General features: G+C 47.4%; 2 protein-coding genes across 8 annotated transcripts in view; one reads left to right on the plus strand and one right to left on the minus strand.

Moving 5' to 3' along the window:
• Nucleotides 1-3,946: 3,946 nt before the first annotated feature.
• On the plus strand, nt 3,947-4,757 carry LOC125760724 (general odorant-binding protein 56a-like). 2 transcript variants are annotated; one of them, XM_049421127.1, is made up of 3 exons: nt 3,947-4,080; nt 4,182-4,331; nt 4,438-4,757. In XM_049421127.1, the coding sequence occupies exons 1-3, from the start codon at nt 4,033-4,035 to the stop codon at nt 4,648-4,650; spliced, it is 411 nt and encodes a 136-aa protein (XP_049277084.1). In that variant the 5' UTR covers nt 3,947-4,032; the 3' UTR covers nt 4,651-4,757. The 2 variants fall into 2 exon arrangements, with proteins under 2 accessions (XP_049277084.1, XP_049277085.1); XM_049421128.1 differs by having other exon boundaries at nt 4,185-4,331.
• Nucleotides 4,758-7,825: 3,068 nt separating this feature from the next.
• Nucleotides 7,826-20,475, minus strand: part of LOC125760700 (homeobox protein cut) — a 168,920-nt gene continuing 156,270 nt past the window's right edge. For 5 of the 6 annotated variants that reach the window (XM_049421075.1, XM_049421074.1, XM_049421077.1 and 2 more), the window contains 2 exons: nt 15,387-15,801; nt 7,826-15,302 (listed from right to left, as the gene is read on the minus strand). In XM_049421075.1, the coding sequence (XP_049277032.1) occupies nt 12,101-15,302; nt 15,387-15,801 (3,617 nt within the window). In that variant the 3' untranslated portion in view covers nt 7,826-12,100. The remainder of the gene's footprint in view (nt 15,303-15,386; nt 15,802-20,475) is intronic. The other variant, XM_049421076.1, reaches the window with a different exon arrangement.

Genomic DNA, 20,475 nt, shown 5'->3' on the forward strand with positions numbered 1-20,475 from the left:
GGGTGTTCGGGCCCGACCGTGGGCAGTTGCGTCAGGTGAACAGAGACAGCGCGCACGAAAGAGCGAACAAGTGGCGACACGTGGAACTTTGCGCAACGGCGTCGGCGTCAGAGTGCGGAAGCGTTGGTGCGTAACGCCTCTCGTTCGGTTGTGGGAAGGTGAGCGAGAAGGTGCATTTTGAAAGCACCGACACGAACTGACCGAAGGGTTTTGCGGTTCGAAAGAGCATCAATGCACCTCGGAACAAACTTATCGATTGATCGGTTTTGGTAGAACGAAAACTCTTTTTATTTCTTATTGCACGAATTTTGATCTCAAATTGCACTGCATTTGCGTTACGCCGTCGGCCAGAGCATGGAGCACACATGTTCGTATTACATTATCGCACGTTCTGTAGCTCCCATGAGGCTCGCTCGTTCGTTCGCTTCCTCGCTGAAGCGCAAACAAGACCGCAAACGCCAGTACGCCAGTTTCTTCGCCCTCGCGGCGCCATTACTCACGTTTCGCGGCGTACTCGTTGGCGGGCGTTGGTGCGTTGCGCTCGGTACAGCATATATACCGCATGTTTTCGTTTCCGGGCATGCTTAGCTTGCTGGTGGGAGCGGCCTACGCCGGCCCATGTGACCCTGGTAGAATGGATAAAATTTTTGTTGAAATACCGGAAATTGAAATTCCACCACCGCGGGAAGCGAAGCAGCACAAAACAGAGCCGTCAGTGCTTCTCGCTTGTGCTGCTGCTGCTGCTGCTGTTGTGTAGACTTGATGGCTTCAGCACCTCGATGGCATAAGTCTACAAAAGCTCTTCGGGCTGTATGTGGTGCGCTTGCGAAAGGCTTTCGTGGCTTTTCGCAGCTGAAGAAGCTTACGCTCGTTGGGCTCTTTTTTCTAGCCTAGAACACACATAGCGGGTAGGCACACAAAGAACTGGAGAGGCTCTCGGTTCGGAGCATAAATGCTTCTCGAACTCCTTCTAGCCGTGTCGTTCGTTTTCCCCCTGCCGAGAAAGAAAGATGTCCGAAGACGAAGACATCGAACCCCGCACATCTTTCTAACCGGTTCGCGGTTAACCAGCAACCTCGAAAAGGGGAAACCGACGGGCAACATAAACGGACCGAGAACGTTTAAAGCGCATCGCGAGTCGTGTGAAGAGGTACCCAGAACATTGTGCCGAAGAACGGCTACAAGAACAAGACGGCACAGGCACAACAGAACGAACAGCATGGATGCGCACAAGAGATGAGCGCCGAACAGAAGAACCGGGTGTGTGCGGATATATGTACATACACATGGCTGTGTTTGTGCGTCTCATGCGCGTGAACCAGATCCGAACCGCGGCAGCTGGCAGCAATGGATGTTCGACGAGGCGTATCGGCGGGCATCCTCTCGGATGTGTTGTGCCTCATCCGATGTTTCCTGCTCTCTTGTTACAATTTCAGAAAATGTGCAGCTGAAATAAACAACTCTCGCATCTGGTCGTTACGTTATGTTTTTCGTTTGCGCTTTTCTCAAAAAACGCAACCCCGGGAGGGTATAGGCGCGGTTTCTACGTATACCGAAACGAATCTGTTTGCCACGGGGTTTGCGTTTGAACTAGGGCGCGCGTTTTTCCATCAACCAACGGGGCTCGGCATGGACCGAAAGCTCTCACGCCGGCTGGCTGTGGTCTAGGACACACAAACACGGTCGGTTTTTGCTGGTGAAAAACTGCAGAAACTTGCAGAAAACCGTTCGAAAGCTTCCGGGCGGGCACCCAGGAGTGTTGGTAGTTTCCACCTGGAACCCGATGCCCGTGAGTGGTGCCATTTTCTGCTCTGCTCGATAGTTTCGCTGCTAAGCAAGCATGCGATGGTGGGGCGATCGTCTTCACATTCGGATGCACCATGGCAGGAACTAGCCCGGTCGCAACCAGTCGTCTAGCGATGCCAAATGCAGCCAGCCACGACACGAAAGGCGAAGGTTGAAACTAGTTTTCGTAACGAGTGCAGGCTTTGTTTTTTTGCGCGCGCGGGAACCAGGTACCAGCAAACAGCTGTTCTGATACCAGGCACGTGGTTTTAACCGGCAAATGGGTTCCGCCCCGTCGACATGGTCGCAAAAGACCATTAATCGACGATAAAAGTACTAGAGGAAGATGCTTCCTCGTAGGTAACATAACGTTTTTTGGGGTGTTTTTAGATGAACAGTTGTAATAAAAATGTATATAAATGCTCTCACACACGAATACCCTGAAGAAACGTCACCGAAATGTGAGCCACCATCCACCTTCGCCTAGCGGCGGCCGTAGGGTGTCGGAACAGTCGACGAGTTGGAACGGTTTATATGGGTTTTCATAAAAGTTTACTACCCATTTTTATGACTCCAACGCGTACCGGCGTTGTACCAAAAAAAAAAACCATCATAAACCGTACCGATTTTGATGTTGTGGCCACGTCCAAGCGCGGGCTCGATCGAGCTGCTGACGACGGGTGCAATGAATAATGGCGAAGGGTAGGTCATTGTCAAAAAGAGAGTGACTGTGTGTATAATATGGACTCATGCCAACATGTAGGTGTTTATACTCGAAACTCGGTGCAAAGAAAACCACTTAAAACCATTCCACACCAAAAAGGCACCAAAGGGAAAGAGTGTTCAACAACATATGTCTCTCAATCGATCGCTTTTTTCCTTTACAATCGGCGCAGAAAGTGCACCCTTAGAGGACTAGGGCCTGGGGAAGGGTGTGCTGGCTGCGGATCGAACGACATCATCCCTTCCCGGTGTGAAGCATAAAAAGCGTGAAAGAGAGTGAGCCTGAGAGAGTGAGCGAGAGAGAGCGAGGGCAAAGATCTCGGAATTTCGAGTGTGGGAAATTTTTTATCGATCCGCAACGATTCGGCCAGGAGTGAAGGACTGGCAGGAGGCATATTAAACCGGTGCCCTATCATGGCGGATTTCTCGGAGGACAACACGGAGTGCGCAAACACGCCCGAGAGTGCGAGATAAATCGATCGATGGAAAAAACTGTTCTTTTTTTTGGTTCCTTTTTCCCCCGTTGACGACGACCGCCGGTGGAGGACCGGTTTTTTTTTGGTGAATCTGGCAGGATGTGGTTTTCCCTTCCCTTTTTGTGATTTAACTGAGCCGGCGAGGCTGCGCAAAGGATAATACAACTCGGTGTACCGGGTTTGTCTCACACACACACCCCATTCCCGTTCAAAATTTCACATTTGCATTTCACAATTTCACTCGCCCTGTCTCGGGTTCTTCGGTGTTGGGCCACACTCACTTTCGAAACAGGCGCGATTGCAAATGCGATGCACAGGAAGGAGAGCAATGAGAGACAGACAGACAGCCAGACAGCGCACCATCCAGCAGGATATAGAACAGGTTCCGGCTCTCCGTTTTGGCGCGCGCGTGTGATTTTTTCGATAATTTATTCGAAATACTGTTTCTACCAGCGTCCCAGGAGCGAACGGAGGATTCCCGGGTGCACACACACGAATGGCCGAAAATTTTGAACCGAATGCAGAATGCGACGAATTTAGGAAGTGAAGCACGACGGGGAAAAAGGAACAGACGGATGAGAAGAGAACTCAATGATGATGATGATGAGGAAGATGATGATGGTTGTGCTGCATCTCTTCGTATGTTTTGGGTTTGTCCGTTTGTTCGGATGTTGGATGTGTGTTTTTAAAAGGCTCTTCGTAAAATGCAGTTGCAGTTGCATCACCAAGAGGGCGCATCAAAAAAAGGGAAGTCAATAGAGCTTTGCTCACACGCTTGCCGATATTAATTCTATCGTGAGATCAACCCCCCCCGGTAGATGGGAATTGATTGATCAGCAGCGATAATTACTCGCAACATGCCCTTTGGAGCAGTGGAATAGAATTTTTAATGAGCAACAAGTTCTCCATCGCTCCATGGGAATAGGGCAATCATCATCATCATCACCCTGTGAATATAAGATTCACCAGCGGGAGATTAATCGTCGCTAGTTGTTGTTCAAATCTCGGCCGTATCGGTTCGCACATTCGCACGACAAGCAGCTACAATATGGCAGCGAGAGTGTTAATCGCATTTGCCATCCTGACCTTCGCTGGGGTAAAGTTGGTCAAGGAACTTGTTTGAACAGCGCGGTACGATGGATTGATTGATTTGGGGCTTTTGCTTGTCTTTTTTGTTTCCCCCTTCGCCTATCGTAGCAGCTCACCGTGGCCCAAAAGGAGCTGACCGAACTGCCGGAAGTGAAGGGCTACAAGTTGCACTGCATCGAATCCAGTGGCATTACGGAGTCGTCGGCGAAGAAGCTGTCCGCTGGCGAATCCATCAAAGATCCGGACCAAGCAACGAAGGTGACACAGTCGCACAGTCCCATTGTTCACACATTAGCATCTTCGCTTCCCTCCCCTCCCCCCTCTAAGCCCTTTCCCTCTTCATCTCTATCGTTCTTGTTTCCAGTGCTTTGTGCAATGTTTCTTCCAAAAGCTGCGCCTGATGGATGAGACGGGTGTCGTGCTGAAGGACAAGCTGGAGGTGTTTCTCACCAAGCTGATGGACGCGGACAAGGCGAAGGATTACGTGAGTCAGTGCGATCTGCGACGTACGAATCCGTGCGATACGGCATACGCCGTGTACGATTGCTACCTCGGCAAGAAGGCGAAGTTGTTTTAAAAAAATCGAAAACATTCCCCTCCCGATGGGTAATAAACAAATTGTTGTTTGTGGTGTTTTGTTTTGTACCGCAAAAACAAACCAAAAAAAACCTGTTTCGCTTGTTGATTGTTCGCTGGGAAGAGGGTTGGGATGGGGTGTTCTTTTCATGCGTATTTCGCATGAGCTGTAAGAAAGTGAAAGTTTCTTCATTGCGCAACGGCACACCGGGTAAAAGAGAAATGGGGAAAAATTTCGTTCTGAAAACAAAGATTTGAACCCTTTCTTTACCTTGGAATAGCGGAGTTTCTTTTAGTAAATGAAATAAACTTAGTGTAAATTGCATCTGTACCGTCCACCTTCCATTGCGCACCGGCAATGGAACGTTTTTCAAGCGACATTTGTGTTGGTACACACACAGTGCATCACAATGGATGTAAGTGCAGTACACAGAGCTTCCACTTCCACATCACGCTGCACGTTGCAGTTTGCTCGAACCCAAGGCCAACTAGTCGGCCGTAGCAGCAGCGTGCGAGTTGCGTCGACGATGCACCGATGCACAAGCGCTGCATAGTGCCGGCCCTCCACTCTGGTGGGGATTAAGCTCTCTCTCTTGACGGGGGAAACGGTGAGGGTAGTCAAGGGTAGTTTACTGAGGTGGGACGGTAGTGGGAAAGTTGGTACTGTTGGCAATCGTTGTCAGACAGAGGCCTGCTAAAGTGCATGAGTTCCTGGTACGAATTTTTATCTATGAAACTATTCTGGTCGGCTAGACGACGCCCGGTTCACGTCGTCACTCAGGCACAAAGCTTTATTCAGCACCCCATTCCACCCTGCTAGCAAGTGGTGGAAAGTTTATCTCACAACTGCTACCATAGTAACGGTTGTAGCGCAACATTTTCTACCCCTTATTCAACGTGTGGCAACTAACGGTGGTGGAAAAATCGATCTAGTAGCTGGGAAAACTCATGCTGCACAGAGTTGAGAGTACGGCTACGGTGCGACGGGGACGAAGGGTGACTGAAGGGAAGGGAACGAAGGGATAGTTTTCTAGCCGTTTGAGGAGAACCCTAGACAGAAGAGAGCACCAACCAGTGTTGTAAGTGCCATTTCGCTAGATAAAAAGTGTGCGAACGCTTCTCCTCGACTGTGACTGTGCATGAGAGAGAGGGGATCAGTTCGCTTTGTATCTTTTTCTTTTGCACGTTGAATGCCAGTGCATTGGATGCATCGCGAGCGTTGCTTTTCCTGTTTACAGTGGAGCATGTGCACGAGAGTTCGTTCGAGTGACTTTATTTAGAGTATTGGGTTTTTTATTGTTAAGAATACGTTTTATTTTTGTTTTGTCACGAGAGCACGGGGAAGTTGGATGTATGCCAATGGCCCACGGGAAGATTCGTTTATTTTAAATTTTAGTATTTTATACAAATTGTTCATTAAAAGAATTACATCTAAAATACCTTACTTCTTCAAATAATTCGCAAGTTATTTCGTAAAAAATTACAATAATTTTAATGGTTGCATCTGATAATGGCAAACCCTTTTTTAAGTGTCTCGTCCGCATTCTCCTACTTCGAGAGTAGGTAGAAAAAAATAAATCCTGAAACCTCCGTCAGCTGCTGCTAGTTTGGTAGTTTCTGCGCGCGTTTTAAAGTGGGAGAGCTCAAGATTGAAGCGATTCTCCTAGAAAATGTACTTGCGGGATACATTGCGTTGGGTTGTTTCGCACCACCGACGAAGGAGAACAACTCCCTCCCATTATGGTTTGTGACGCCCTTCTTCGCATCTGATCCTTTTTTGCGGGTGTTTCGTTTCCTCGTAGACAAACTGTCCGTTGTCCAGCTTTGAAGCAACCAAGCTAACAGAAGCTCATAAAACGCACCAGACAGTGGAGGTAGTTCCGCGTTGGTGATTGTGAATTGTTACCAGGGTTTTTTTATTCCTTTTCCCTTATCACAATTGACCGAAGGAACATCGTCCGGTGCGACCCTTCTTATTACAATCTTTTTTTGTTGGGTGATGGTTTGCGGGTGCAACCCTTTTTATTTGGGGTAATTTGGAAGAAGCGTCTTCTTGTGTCCCCTTCATTTCTAGTCTTTCATAGAGAGCAAGTCTTCGACCAAAGAACCGGAACCGTTCAACGCAGTTTTTTTTTGTAAACATTAGAGAAAGTATAACTTTTTTTGTTTTGCTTCCGACCTTTTCCCCTCAAAGCGGGAAAGCGGCCAATTGTGGGATGGAAAAGAAAAATGACACCTTCCGTAGGATGGATTGCATGGTGCGACCACCCACAAAGGGGAAAAGGGTTAAAAAATCCATCCCCCACAGATCTATCGTTTATCAGGCGAACAAAACCACTCGAAAGGTACCGCGAGTTTTTTGGTTGATAATGGTACTGCTTTGTTGTGAATCGATCGCATGTCTTTTACTTTGCACCGCCCACAATTAAGAAACCAGTGCACGTGTGGGTGGGGATGGGTACGGCAAAGGAAGATAGACGAACAGAACCAACACGGCCAGTGTATTTTGTTGCAGTAGGAACAGATCAATGGCATTAAGGGAATGATTCTAGCTGCATCTGAGGTCGTTTTCAGTATCACCTCCACTATCAGAAATATGAGATTGTCTTGTGGGCAGCAGCTGATGACCCGCTCTGTTCCTGCTTCTTCGACACAGGGTCCTTGCGGTACAAAAACATCTCCAAAGGAGAGTTTCGAGACGATTGCAATAAAAAAAAACCAATATCGCGCGAAAAGCCGGTCGCGGTGGGAAAAATTCAAATTTCGACGAGAATTTTAAATTTTCGTTGTTGTTGGAAAAACGACGGTTACGATAGCGCCACGTACGGTTAAAATTGCGAACTAGCGCATGGTGCTCGTGTCGATATGTAGATGGCGGTGTTTAGTTCAGTTTATTCGCAGCAGGTGGCGCAGCTGTTGAAATAGACCTTCGTTCAGTTTTTAAATATGAACGTTATTTTCTTTGGCTACGGCTTATCGCTGTGTCGCATATAGCGATATTACATTGGAAATATTCAGTATTTTAGTATTTTATGTCAATGTCTATTTAAAAGATAAATTTCAGAGTGAAAATTCAGTTTTCACGGCAACATGGGGGCATAGAGCGGCCATAGAGCTATGAAAAAAATATGTTCGGATTCTCCTTTGCAACGCTGAGGGAAAGAAAAACAAGTGACTTTATGTTTTGTTTTATATTATTCATTACAGATAATATTTTATTTTCATTTTATTGTATAGAAATTCATAAAGAAGACAATATAATTTATACTTCCATTACTGCTGTACGTCGGGCCGTTTTTTTTCGCTACAATTGTATGTTGGTTTTTTTCCTTATTTTGTGATTTTGTTTTTTGCGTGTGTTTGTCTGTATTTTCGGCCTCGTTTGTCTCTTTTTTGTCTACTGTTTTCTTTTTTTTACGCTCAATGCAATAATGTATTACCATTACTTCTTTTTCTCCTGCCTTTTGCTTGTTTGTAATAATATTAATCAATACAATATAATATAATGATATGATAATAAGTATGTACAATTCGCATTACCTTGTTTGCCTTCCTTCTTTTTCTTCGTTTCCTCCCTTAGACATTTGTTTATTGTTTTTCCGTTTGTTTCGTGTTTCGCTGCTTTTTGCTTGAGTTGTCTGTGCATCTGTGTCAGTGTGTTTGTGTATCGGTGTGTGTGTACGTGTGATTTTCCTGTGGAATCGATTCTTCAACTAACTGTTAAGTTGAACAGCACTAGCCACTAAAACCGACTTGATTGAAGTACGAAACGAAAAGTGTTTGCATTCTTATCAGTGGCTTGATTTTTTCATGTTTTGTTGTTTTTTGTTTTGTCTCCACAAGCCGATTGAATCTCGATAAGTTACTTATTTACTTTTCCCCAATCCCACGCTCTGTCACGCTGTGGCGCGTACTTATCATTAGATTATTAATTAATTTCCGTCTGCTGTCAACCCGTTGACTATACCTTGGGCAAGTTGTAATTACTGCAAAACAATTTTACTGCACAATTACGGATTCTCTTTTTTCCAATAAGGGTACGCTGGCTTCTGATACTTTTAAATACTTGATCTTGTGAATTTAGTGAAATAAAACATTTCCCCGGTTTCTGTGAGAAATATTATTTACTGATTTGAAAATCAAACCAAAGCTCATTCGATGCTATATGTACAGGGGTCCCCAGCGTTTTTGCCACAGACCATCGTTTTGTTTGATCGTTTAATAAAAAGAATGTAAACCGTATCCAAACAAAAATGTAACCGAAAACGAAACAAAAACCAATTTCAATTAAAACGAAAACAACACCGACCACCGGCCCATATCGAAAAAGGGTGGACAGGCTGACTTTGGAAAGGGGATTTTCTCGCAAAAAAGTTTCTCCGTCGCCCTAAAAACTAATCAATAGAAGAACTACGGACAATAAGTTAACAAAATGTGCTTGTTTGCCTACTTTACATACTACACACGGCTGTTTTTTGTTCAGCTTTTCACATCCTTCTGCGGGGTTCATACCGGAATCCGAAATTTTAAAAAGAAAAACGTCTTGCATTCCTTGCTCTTTGTTCTATTTGCATAAAATTATTGTGTTGTTTTGTTTGACATATGTATTCGCTCATAATATTGCATTCTTTGTGTTTCTTTTTTTTCTCATTTTCTTCAGCCATGCTTGCAATTACGTATTCTTAAATCGATCCGTCTCTTGTTTTTCCCGTTTCGACTTTTGCGCATTTTTTTTTTGTGTGTTTTATTTTTCCCATTACTTGTATTATACTTCAAATTTGTTTCGATTTACTTATGTATTAAAAAAGTTGAACCTTTTGCTAGCTATTCTTTCTTCCTTCGATGCTCTTTCGCCCACTCTTTCTTGAGGGGGCATTTGTTCTCGCTTTTGCTCTTCCGGGCTGTTTCGAAACATTTTGTTAAACAGTTGCTTCGAACGCAAAATCCTTACGAGCCGTTTTAAGTAAAGAGCATGCGGACACAATCTCTACACATTCGTTTAACAATATATCGCCATCGACGGTTGGGGATATAATATAGTAAAAGTAAAAACTAAAATCAGTCCCTCCAGGGTTTCTACTCCATTTTCCCGGATCCCGGGCTCCCTTCCGTTCGCTTGCTTCGCGGCCCACGTGGTTACGTACGGTATTGAAATATACAGTTGTGCCTTTTTTGGATGCCTATTACATCCCTTCCCCAAACCGTGTTAAAATGTCTGTCTGTGTCCGTGTATGAGGGTAAGGATACCCAATTAAATGCGCAAACATGGATCGACTGCGTTAGTCGGTGCTGTTGCTTTCGCTAAATTCGGGATATGCGTTACTTTGTTTGCTGTTGGCGGCTGTGGGGGACTTTCGCTACTCATCAGCCCATCAGCCAGTGTTTTACGTACAGCGGGATTTCCTGGGGGGTGAAAAAGGGTGAAGGGAAAAATTCATACAGTGATGGAATGGAAGCAATGGGACAGGATGCTGCGATGATCGTTCTGTAACGATCGAACTATGTACAAGACAATGTACAGCCTCGAAGCATCGCTTTTTCTCGATCTTCGGAGGAAATAGTAGTAAAAAAAAGAAGATAAAAGATGATTCAATACATGCTCTGAATAACGTTCGCAACATGTCGCCCTTTGTTTTCTGCATCCTAGCCTGTGCTGTTTTGTAGAAGTGTTGCCTGTTTGCTTGCTTGCTTTATTGTTAAATATATTTGGTATGAAATTTGAGATCGCTTCATCGATGCTAAAAGAGACAGAAAACAACACAACAGCCATGGGGTTTTTCTACCTCGCAACCGCATCAGGACGAGAAGGCTACAAAATTAAAACATTATGCGAGCAGTCGATCACACAGTGTACGATCGTGTGTGTGTGTGCGCGCGGGCGCGAAGGGAAAACAAAATGGCGCAAGACGCATCGAATGCAAAGCGGTTTCTCGCATCCCCGATCGTACTGTCTACTACCCAGCCTGTATCATTCTGTAACGCTAGCAATTACTTAGACTTTAACAATATATTTGGCCTTTTTTCAGTTTTGTAATGGGTACAAGTCCGTGTACAATGTATGAGTGTGTATGTGTGTGTGAATTATTGTTTTTTTTAACTACGAATTCCCTCAGTTTGTGATTAGTATTTTACAAAACGAACGATGGCGAAAGTATGTGTAATTTCTATTAAAAGTATGTGTCCGCGTCGAGACACGTCGAGAAAGTATTATGTATTTTTTTTCTCATCTCCCCACAAACGGTGAGATAAATTTTGATTGATTCTTGATTTTATGTGCAAACTTCGTTTTCCCCTTTTTTTGATTTGATACTTCATTCCCAGTGTTTGTGTGTCCGTTTGTCGGGATTCGAATGTGTCGTTATGTTGTGTTTATAGTTTGGTTTTGTTTGTTTGTTTTTTTTGCATTAAATTTTCTCTAAGTACGTTTATTAGACATTCCACTGTTTGGAATTTTCGGCTTTCCCGTTTATCTACAAGTTTTGATAAAACATATAAATGCATTTCGAACACGAACGCCACCGGTTCGTTCGGTTTGTTTTTTTTTTGTATGTGTGTTCCTGTCCTGCCACTTAAGGCGGGACACTCCTTAACAAAACCTAACCCCCTTTGCCTCTCTAGTCGATCGAGCTAAACTATGTATTAAAAACATAAGCGAAAGAAACAATACGATATTAAAACCTAAACCGAGATAATCTTAACGATCCTTCTATTTAATGCTTTCCCCGGGGGCAAGTGGAGCTACCCCACCCAAAAGAAGAAGGGGTTCGTTTCTTTGTCTTCTTGCTATTCCGTGAACGGTGGAAACCATTCCTTGTTTAAATAATGAACCTTACCGTCTAATCGAGCATGCCGCATTGATGCATTTTGTGTGTTTACAGCTCTTTGTATGATTTTGTATTAGCCGTCGTTTCGTGTGATTTGTGCTAATGTTTCTCCTCAATGCTTACTTCTTGCTTATTATGTTGTTTTTAAAACTTCACTTTTAACAGTCTTCTTACGATAGCGATAAGGGAAATAGTGAGTGGGAAACGAGGGAAATAGAGTAAACAAAACAAGGAATTTGTTGAAACAAGTTATGTACAAGAGCATAAAGCAGAGCAGAACGAAGAAATGCGATCGTATCACGCTTTGTCGATCGATTCTGTGTTGAAGGAAATACACGTGTATAATAGAACGTAAGGAAAATGGTTTAGAACAATCACATACACAGCTAGCGCGCGTGCCTACTTTCTCTTTGTTTGTGTGTGTGTAGTTTTTTTTTTTGCTTCCGGAGTGACCACGGCGGGACATCTCCAGGGTGACACTTTTCGTTTGTCCAACGTCCATTTTGGATGTGCGCGGGTGTGTTGGGTGTGTGTGTGTTACACATTATTTTGATTGCACTGATACTGATATTCCGGTCACCGTGTGTGTTCGAGCATCATCTACACAATCCGATTTAAAACCGGCCTTTAGTAAGCATCCCACCGATCACCGTTGTTATCTTCGAGAATTTCCTTCTTGACCGTTACCGAGGAGGAAGCGGGACTTGCGGTGCCCGATCGGTTACCGTTGCTCTCCTGTGCTGCATCCGATCCGCCTGACCGGGCCGTCTCTTCTGCCGGTCGCAACGCATCGGACGGTGCTTCCGATTCCGATTCGTCGTGCGCAGTTCTGGGACGATCCTCGTCCAGCTTACCATCCGAACCGTAGGAGGAGTGCTTCGAGTGGGTCGACTTGGCGTCATCGTCTTCGTTTTCCGCATCACTCGACGGGTCGTCTTGGCTTTGGGAAGGCACGGTCGCTCCTGCACCGGTGGCCGCCGCAACGGCCGCAGCTGCTGCCGCTGCCATGGCCGCGGCGAAACGTTGCTGCACCGACGGTACACCATCGGGCGGCTGCAAAACACACACACCGTTGATGATGGCGTCCGCGGCATCCTTCTTGGCGGAGGGAATGTTGGAGACGGCCGTCGCTGCGGATGCGGATGTCTTCTTCTCCGGATCCTGCCAGTCCGGATTGACCCACTGTGGGGCGGCTGGCTTACGGCGGCTGATCCGTGACATGGCTTGCAGGCTGGCGAGCGAAAGCGACGTCTTAAGATCGTCGTCATCGCCGCCCCGTTTGCTGCTTCCGTCCATGGACTCTGAATCGCTCATGTGGCCACTGCCGGCTTCTTCTTCGTTTTCGGCATCGTCCTCGTAGTCGTCATCTCCTTCGCGCTTCAATGTCGATGGCATGGAGAGATCGAGACCGCTCATCTGCTCGCTGATACTCTTGTTCAGTGCTGCCAGATCCGCCTCGCTTCCCGGCATGAACCCGCGTCCGATCAGAGCGGCCAGATTGGTGGCAGGTGCGGTGGCCGCAAAGTAAGGCGGATAGGGAAGTGGCATGCCGCTCAGACCTAACCTTTCCTTCTGGATTTCCATCAACCGTTGGCCGAGCAGTACGCGGAACTGTACCGGGTCGAACGGTGCTCCGGATTGGTTTTCGCGCGAAGGAATAGGTTCGGAGGGTTGACCGTGCGGAACCTGTTGCTTCAGCCGCATTCGATGGTTGTGGAACCAGTTGGTGATCGTGCGTGTCGACAGCCCGAGCTCACTAGCCAAAAATTCGATTGTCTGCACGTTGGGGTACGGATCGAGGGCAAAAGCGAGCCGGAGAGCTTCCTTCTGTTCCTCGGAGAACAGCACACGCTGCTTCTTGTTAGGAGGAGCCGTAGCCGACCCAACCGAACCAGGCCCGGGTGAGTTGGAGTGATAAAACTCGGACGTGTCGTTGCTGGAGGTATCGCTGCTATTGTCCTGTCCACCGGGCCCTGTCGATCGACGCCGTTTGCTGGCCTCGCGTCGTTCGTTCTTCAGCACCTGAAGCCGCTCGACATTGTTCGCATCGCTCAGCCACAACTGCATGCGAATGAATGGTTCGCGACCCTTGATACTCAGCATATGCCAAGGTTTGGGTTTGGACAGCAATTCCGAAACGGAACCTTGTGAAAGTCCGAGCACAGCCTCGCCAAAGATCTTCTGCCCGATGTTGTTCGCCAACAGCGCTTCCTTGATCTTGGTCGTGATCACCTGCGTATCGAGGTCCTGCGTTAGCGCGGCCATTTCGTACACCGTTGGTGAGATGTGCTGATGGAGGGATCCGCGCATTGAGTTTGGTGCTCCCGGTTGGGACGCATGCTGCCCAACGGAAACCGGTGGACCTTGCGGAACGGGCGAATGGATTGGCATCATGATGGAGGACTTCTTCTCTTGCGTCCCTGGATGGCCCTGCAGAGCAATTGCATGCTGAGGAGGAATGCCTGGAGGCGTCAGGAGCATCGTCTGTGGCGAAGGTTGCTGAGGGCGCTGTTGTGAGGAGGAGTTCTGGGAGCCCATGGCACCGAGCGGCGATGGTTGAGAGGAAGGTGGTTGCTGAGCTGAATGACGTTGCACTTCCTGCACCTGGGCTGCGTGGTGTGCAGCGGCAGCGGCCGCAGCCGCGGCAGCCAATTGATGCTGATGCTGTGCGGCGGCTTGAGCAGCTTGGGCTGTGGGCAGTTGCTGCTGCATTTGGGAGATCTGAAGCTGGAGCAATGTTTTCTGCTGATCTTGCTGCAGCTTGCTGAGCGAGTCGCTCAACATTTTCGGCATGGTTGGAGGCATTTGCTTCTGCATGTGTAACCCGGGGAGCTGAGGCGTTCCGCTATAGTTACCCGTACGCATCAGCTTCTCGGGAGCGATCTTATACTGACTGGCGACTAGCTTGTGCACCGCGTTTTCGTCCTCCAGGAACATCTTCATGCGGATGAAGGGTTCGCGGCCTTTTTGAGTCAGCATGTGCCAGGGCTTCGGTCGGGCAAGCAGATCGCTAACCGAACCCTGCGAGAGACCGAGAACGGATTCGCCAAACAGTCGCTGGCTGATCGAGTACTGCGAGAGCGATTCTTTGACGCGCCGCACAATGTCCTCCGTGTTGAGATTGTTGTACAGGTCGAACTGTTGCTGAGTGATGGGTGGAAGGATGGCTTTCAAAGGACGCTGCTGCGTGGTGTGATGTGGGGTGACGGGTGGTTGCGTGATGAGCGAGTTGGTGATCGACGCCATTCGCTGCAGTGGACTGGCAGCAACGGAGAAATCGTCCGTAGGCGTGATCGTTGGCGGAAGGATACTGTTGCCGATGGGACTTGGCGCCGCTGAGGATGCGGTCGTAGTGGGCGTACAGATGCCCGACGGTTCCGAAGGCTTTGGTTTCACCAGACTGAAGGCGCTGTGTTTCATGCTTTCATCCAGCTCTTTCTGGCTCATGTCCGCATCGGACTCGGCATCGGATATCGTACCGTTCAGCTTCGATGAGGACGATTGCTTATCCTTTGGCAGGGAAAGATCCTGAGCGGAACCTCCGTTCAACCCGGTCGTCGCGTGCTGCGATGGTTGCGATGGAGTCGACGGCTGTCCCGACGGCGTGGAAGGTTGCGATGGTTGCTGTTGTTGCTGCTGCTGCTGGTGCTGGAGTGCCAAGAAGTTGGGGAGATTGGAAATGTTGGGCATGCCTGGAAGGGCAGCGGAAGCGTTTTGTTGCAGTTTGGCCAGTTCACGATGGTAGGCCTCGAATGCCATCCGGAGATTGTCGTCTTGTACGCGATCCATTGGTGGCATACCGCCGCTGAGGAAATGTGGAAATAGAAGACTAACGCGACAAGTTATAGCAAACACATTCAACTAACTTTGCCTGTTCTGTTGTTTTGCTGGTGCGTTTGACCGCTATACTTACTTTGGGAACTCTCGAGGACTGCGCATCAGTTTGGAAAACTCTTCTTGGTAGATCTTGGCGATCTTATCCTGCGAGATGTCGTCGTTATCGTACTTTTTGGGTCGTCCCGTACTTCCCAGACGCCCGCTGAGATAGTCTTTGGAGAAGGGTGAATGGACGTCGCGGTTGTGTGGAGATTTGGAGTCGTTGTCACTATGCTGTGTAGAATCATCCAGTCCGCTGAGATGAAGCTGCTGTAGCTGATGCTGCTGCAGTTGCATTTGTTCGCGCATTTGCTGCTGATGGTGCGCTTGCTGCTGTGGAGTGGGCTGTTCGCCCCGCTTCATCATGGAGGCTTCGGACAGGATTTGCTGCATGCGGTCGTCGCTGAGATCACCGTCTGGCCGACCGTAAGATGGCATTCCGGGTTCTGCACCTGCAATTAGTATACATCTGTCATATAAACCAGCGACATTGGGCCAGCCCGTGGCGTGGCTGTGCTAATGTAGAAACAAAACAACTACCACCACACCCGATTGAATTGAGGAAAGCAAAATGGTAGAAGAAACAAATGCACATAGCTGCAGTCAGAATCGTTTTTGCTACACAGAAGTCTGCGGATGGGCGTCACCCCGCATTGGATCACATCTTTTTACTTGCATACCACTTTACGTCCCCATTGCTCGAGGTCAATTTCAGCCATCGAAGAAAATGGATAAAAAATATTGCTCTTCAAAAAATCTACATTTTATACGAACGTGAAGTATCATCATCATCATCAGCGCAGCGTTTCATCGTTGACGTCGTCATCGGTTCAGAATCAAAGAGAAGCACCATAGCAAACGTACGTCAGACGAAGCACTTCGGAAAAGTTGAAGATGGGGATGAAGACAAAAAGTCGGCAGAGAGAAAAGGATACTTTGCAGGGAAGGAAGACAGATCGTGCACATATGCAATCGCCCAATGGCGTATCGGGAATGGAGCAAAAGAAACAAATGGATGAAGGGCATCCCTTCGGGCATCGCCAGCATCGTCGAAGCCTAGTGCGCCTGTCCCGGCGATGAGCGCGAAGGGCGGACATCGAAAAGGCGAAAAGACACCGAACCCGTATGGAAGCTGAAACCGTGGCCGTGGATGGCAGGCAGTGTGGTGCAGTCCAGCTATCTCCAGTCCCAATCTATATTTATTCGTTCAGCTTTTATAAAATTTATATCAAACGTCTCCATCCGTATCTTCCCAGCATCATGGGAGTTTTGTGTGAAGCGGGCAAGTGAGTCTCTTGTTCCGTTTTCGCCATTTCGCTTCTTTTGATTTGAGTTTTTATATCTGCCTTTGAAGCCATCATCGTAATTCCGCTCAGGAGATGAGACGTGCGATTATGACGGAGACGGTAAGAAGCGATTAAGCAAAACAAAACCAAAATAAAAAAAGAAAAACCGGCACGTAAGCATTGCGTTCGGTTCGAAACGAGCGCAGAAAACGTGCGGAACTAATTGGTATTTTAATCGCGACTATAACCTGCATCCTTCTTCGGTTGCAACTGCACAGGGCTGATCATATTGCCACAACTTTATATTGCGACCCCAAAAAGGGGGCTACGGAGTGGAGATGACTGTGATCGATTTTAACCGATCGCTTCTTTTGTGGCTGCTGCGGCCATTTTGAGCGGCATAACTGCTCGAATCACTGCTCGAATATGGCACTCGAAAACTACGTGTGCTCGGGTGGTACTTAAACGGTGGGGTTGTAATTCTTCTAACCTCACTTTATTTGACAGCTTTGTAGACAGTGTTGTGTCCGCTGTGTGGGACGCGTGGGTAGGCGGAGGTCATGGGCCATTGGCGTGGAGTTTATTTTCGTCGACATTGGCCCCAGTCCCAGAAGGCAACAACAAAAGGGGGGAAAAAAGCATCGAGACCTCACGAGATGGGGATCATAAAAGCGAATACCTATAAATCACACGTCTCGTAAAAAGTCGATTCTTCTGCGAGAGTGGTTCAGCGAGCTACACGACGACTACGGCGATGTCATTTTGCCAGGCAAAAATTCGAACGAAGGGTTCGGCAGCATCTTAACGATCCGGTGCGATGATACATAGCTGCTGCAGTGTCCTTGATCGCGTCCGTACGAATCAAACACGATTCCGCGAAGTGACAACGATATTTGCCACCATGTCGGCCGACGAGGTACAGGCACAACTGGCTTGGAAATTTTTCATTCGAAGAATCAATCAACCATCCTGCCGCCGTTAGGCAGCCGGGGCTGCCAGAAACGGCGGGATCCATCAAATTAGTCATTAGCGCACGCGAGACGACCGACGCCGAGGGCCCGGCCGGCGCGCACGTAATTGGCCAACAGCACGCAAATCCCAATGCGGAGCAGCGTCGTCTGTCATTAAACGGAAGCAGCAGCAGCTCACAAATCGAGCCCGACAAAATCACAAAGGCTCCATTCGCCATTTCGGGCCCCGATTCGCCCCGATATTGATGAAGTCCTCAGGCGGGAGACTTCACATCGGGAAGCGACTTCTACTGTTAAACGGAAGATGCAGGAGGATATGGGTTTGCCCGGTAATCTCTCCTTCGTACCGTTCCGGAAGATGCCATTCAGAAGGAGCCGTTTCCGATGAGTCGTTTAATGTCTGGAGTTCGTCTAATGTTTTGCAACGATGAGAGCGCTTGGTGGAGTAATTATAGCAAAATGTCTGTCATTTGTACGGTTGCTCTTTGCTGTTCTTCTACCATTCGATGCTCTATCAGTTGATTCTAACCAGTAAGGGGGAATGGAACCGAAAATCATCTATCGCTGGTAAAGAAAAATGCAAAAATCAGTCTTTTAATGTAGTCTGTGCATTTGGCGCTAGAGAGCCTTGTGCTTGCTTGCGTTGGTTTTCCATTTGCATTGGAACCCTTCGATTGCGAAAAGAAAAATTTATGGCCCGCGGTGCTGGTGTAATTTTTTTGATTGATTATGAAGTCTCCTTTCAGCCACTGTCGAGGGCAGATGGAAACAAAAACCTTAACCATAACAATTGCACAGAGGGTAAATGCAGTTGTGTTTGGGTAAAGAGTAAATGCAATGTTCCTTTACGTTCATTTATTCATTCTTTGGATTGGGTATGTTTGTTGTGTTTTTTTGTGCTGAGATCTCGCTGAAAGGATCGTCGAACATTGAAGTATTTGTTGCTTCCGAATTTATTCCCCCGGGGGGCGACGCGTACTAATCATTGAGCGAGACATGGAAGCACGTCGCGGCCGGATTGTGAATCGAACCAAAAAATACAGCCACATATTTATTTGATATTAATATGGCAAATGCACTGCTCCGCGTTATCTTTTGTTCGCCAGAATAATAATGCGAAAGAAAGACACCAAAAAAAAAAACTTCCAATTCGTAGATTATCCTTGGGCACAATCGTTGTGGTTGTGCGCCGCGTATTTTTCGTACACGAAGGGATGCCACACGCAACTACACGTCCTGGGTTTTTTCCCCTGTTTTCTTCGTCTTTTGAGCACACCCGAGGGTGGAACGGAAAACGGAACGTAGCGAGCGAGATTTGATTATTTTTTTGTTGTTTTGATTTGCTGTAGGCGGCAGCACGTTCCCTATCAGCGCAAATTCCTAATTGAAATTGACAATCGAACAACGCAGCCAGAGCTGCGGCTGAAACATCGGTGAGAAGTAATTATTTTTGAAATCAGGTTCAATCAATTTTCAAACACTTTTTTCCCTTGGGGCGATCGTATCGATCGCAATGTTTTCACTCTGCGCGCTCGTTAATAAGTGCGCCACGTGCCACGTTGACTGGGAAGCTGTGGCGATACCTGGTGGCCATTCTCGCCGTGTCTTGGTGCGTTGTTAGCAAGCTTCTCATTAACAAATCGTTAGGAAGTGATTTGATTGGCGAATGGAGTGCTAGAGCAAGCGAGTTCCATGTGAGGCGAGCATAATTACAGCCAATTGAGTGGCACCTGTCCCGGAGACGAATTCATTCCGCAGTACGAAAGGAAAAGACAAACTTAATGAGACGCATCCTGTTTAAACTGCCCATGATTCACCTGCAAGCTGGAAATGCTCGAACGGTATCTAGCTTGGTGTCCTGACTGGGTGAAGGGCTAAAGTTTAGCAGTTTACAAAATGTAGCGATCGTTCGGAATTATCACTTCATTAAGTTTTACATCGCAATGTGCGGATCGAGGTGGGTCCGATGCCGGACTGAATGAAATGATCCCGAAAATGTGTCGATGATGGGTCATAGAAGACGTCCCACTCCCAAAGCGGCGCGCTGTACGGGAAGGACACACAGCCGGAATCTGATTCCAAACGATCTAAATCTATGTTGGTTATGGGGTCGCGTGTAGACCAAGCGACAGAAGCATTTGCCATGCATCCATGTGTGCAATTGCAGCAGTATCATATTATTACTAAATTATTTTTATTGCCGCACACTCGTCCGTAGCATCAGTAGCGACAGCTGCATCGAAACGGGACCGGGGTATTGCAATGGCCAATTCGAACGACGTTGTAAAATTTGCGTTCAAATCACTTGCCCGTGTCCGAAGGAATGGGAGCGGAGGCAAGTTTTTGCAAATAAAGCCACTGACACTCCAGGCTGTCCACTTTTGGTTTGAGGGGGTTTTGAAATTTTAATTATGAGGTGATGAAATAATTTGAAATTTTGTAATAATTAAAACCGATTTAGCAAACTAACCTCCGGGGCCGGTGTCAGTGTATCGAGATTTGGTGCGTGCCACATCTTGCCGGACCGTCGAATGTGGGCAGCGGTCCGTGTGATGCGGGTGTCACTCGCAATTAAAGTGCCGAATGTGTGCCTCCACAACCCTCATCGGTGTGTGGTGTGAGTGTAATCGATGAACGCGTCCCCTGTGTAACGCACTCATCGGGTTTAATTATTCGCGTCTAAAATCTGTCCGGAAATTGTCGCCGTACGGGTACACCGGGACTGAGTGCATGCAGAAGCCAACTTTCCATAATCCATCTAATTTAACACCCAACAGCTGGGTTCGAACGAATGAAGGAACGACTGAATCGAAAGGCGGATTAGAGCCGGAGTAGAGCGGACGCTCTGCTGGAATGTGGCGGAATTTGC

The sequence above is a fragment of the Anopheles funestus genome, chromosome 2RL (assembly GCF_943734845.2).
Source record: "Anopheles funestus chromosome 2RL, idAnoFuneDA-416_04, whole genome shotgun sequence".
In the NCBI taxonomy this organism is placed as follows: domain Eukaryota; kingdom Metazoa; phylum Arthropoda; class Insecta; order Diptera; family Culicidae; genus Anopheles; species Anopheles funestus.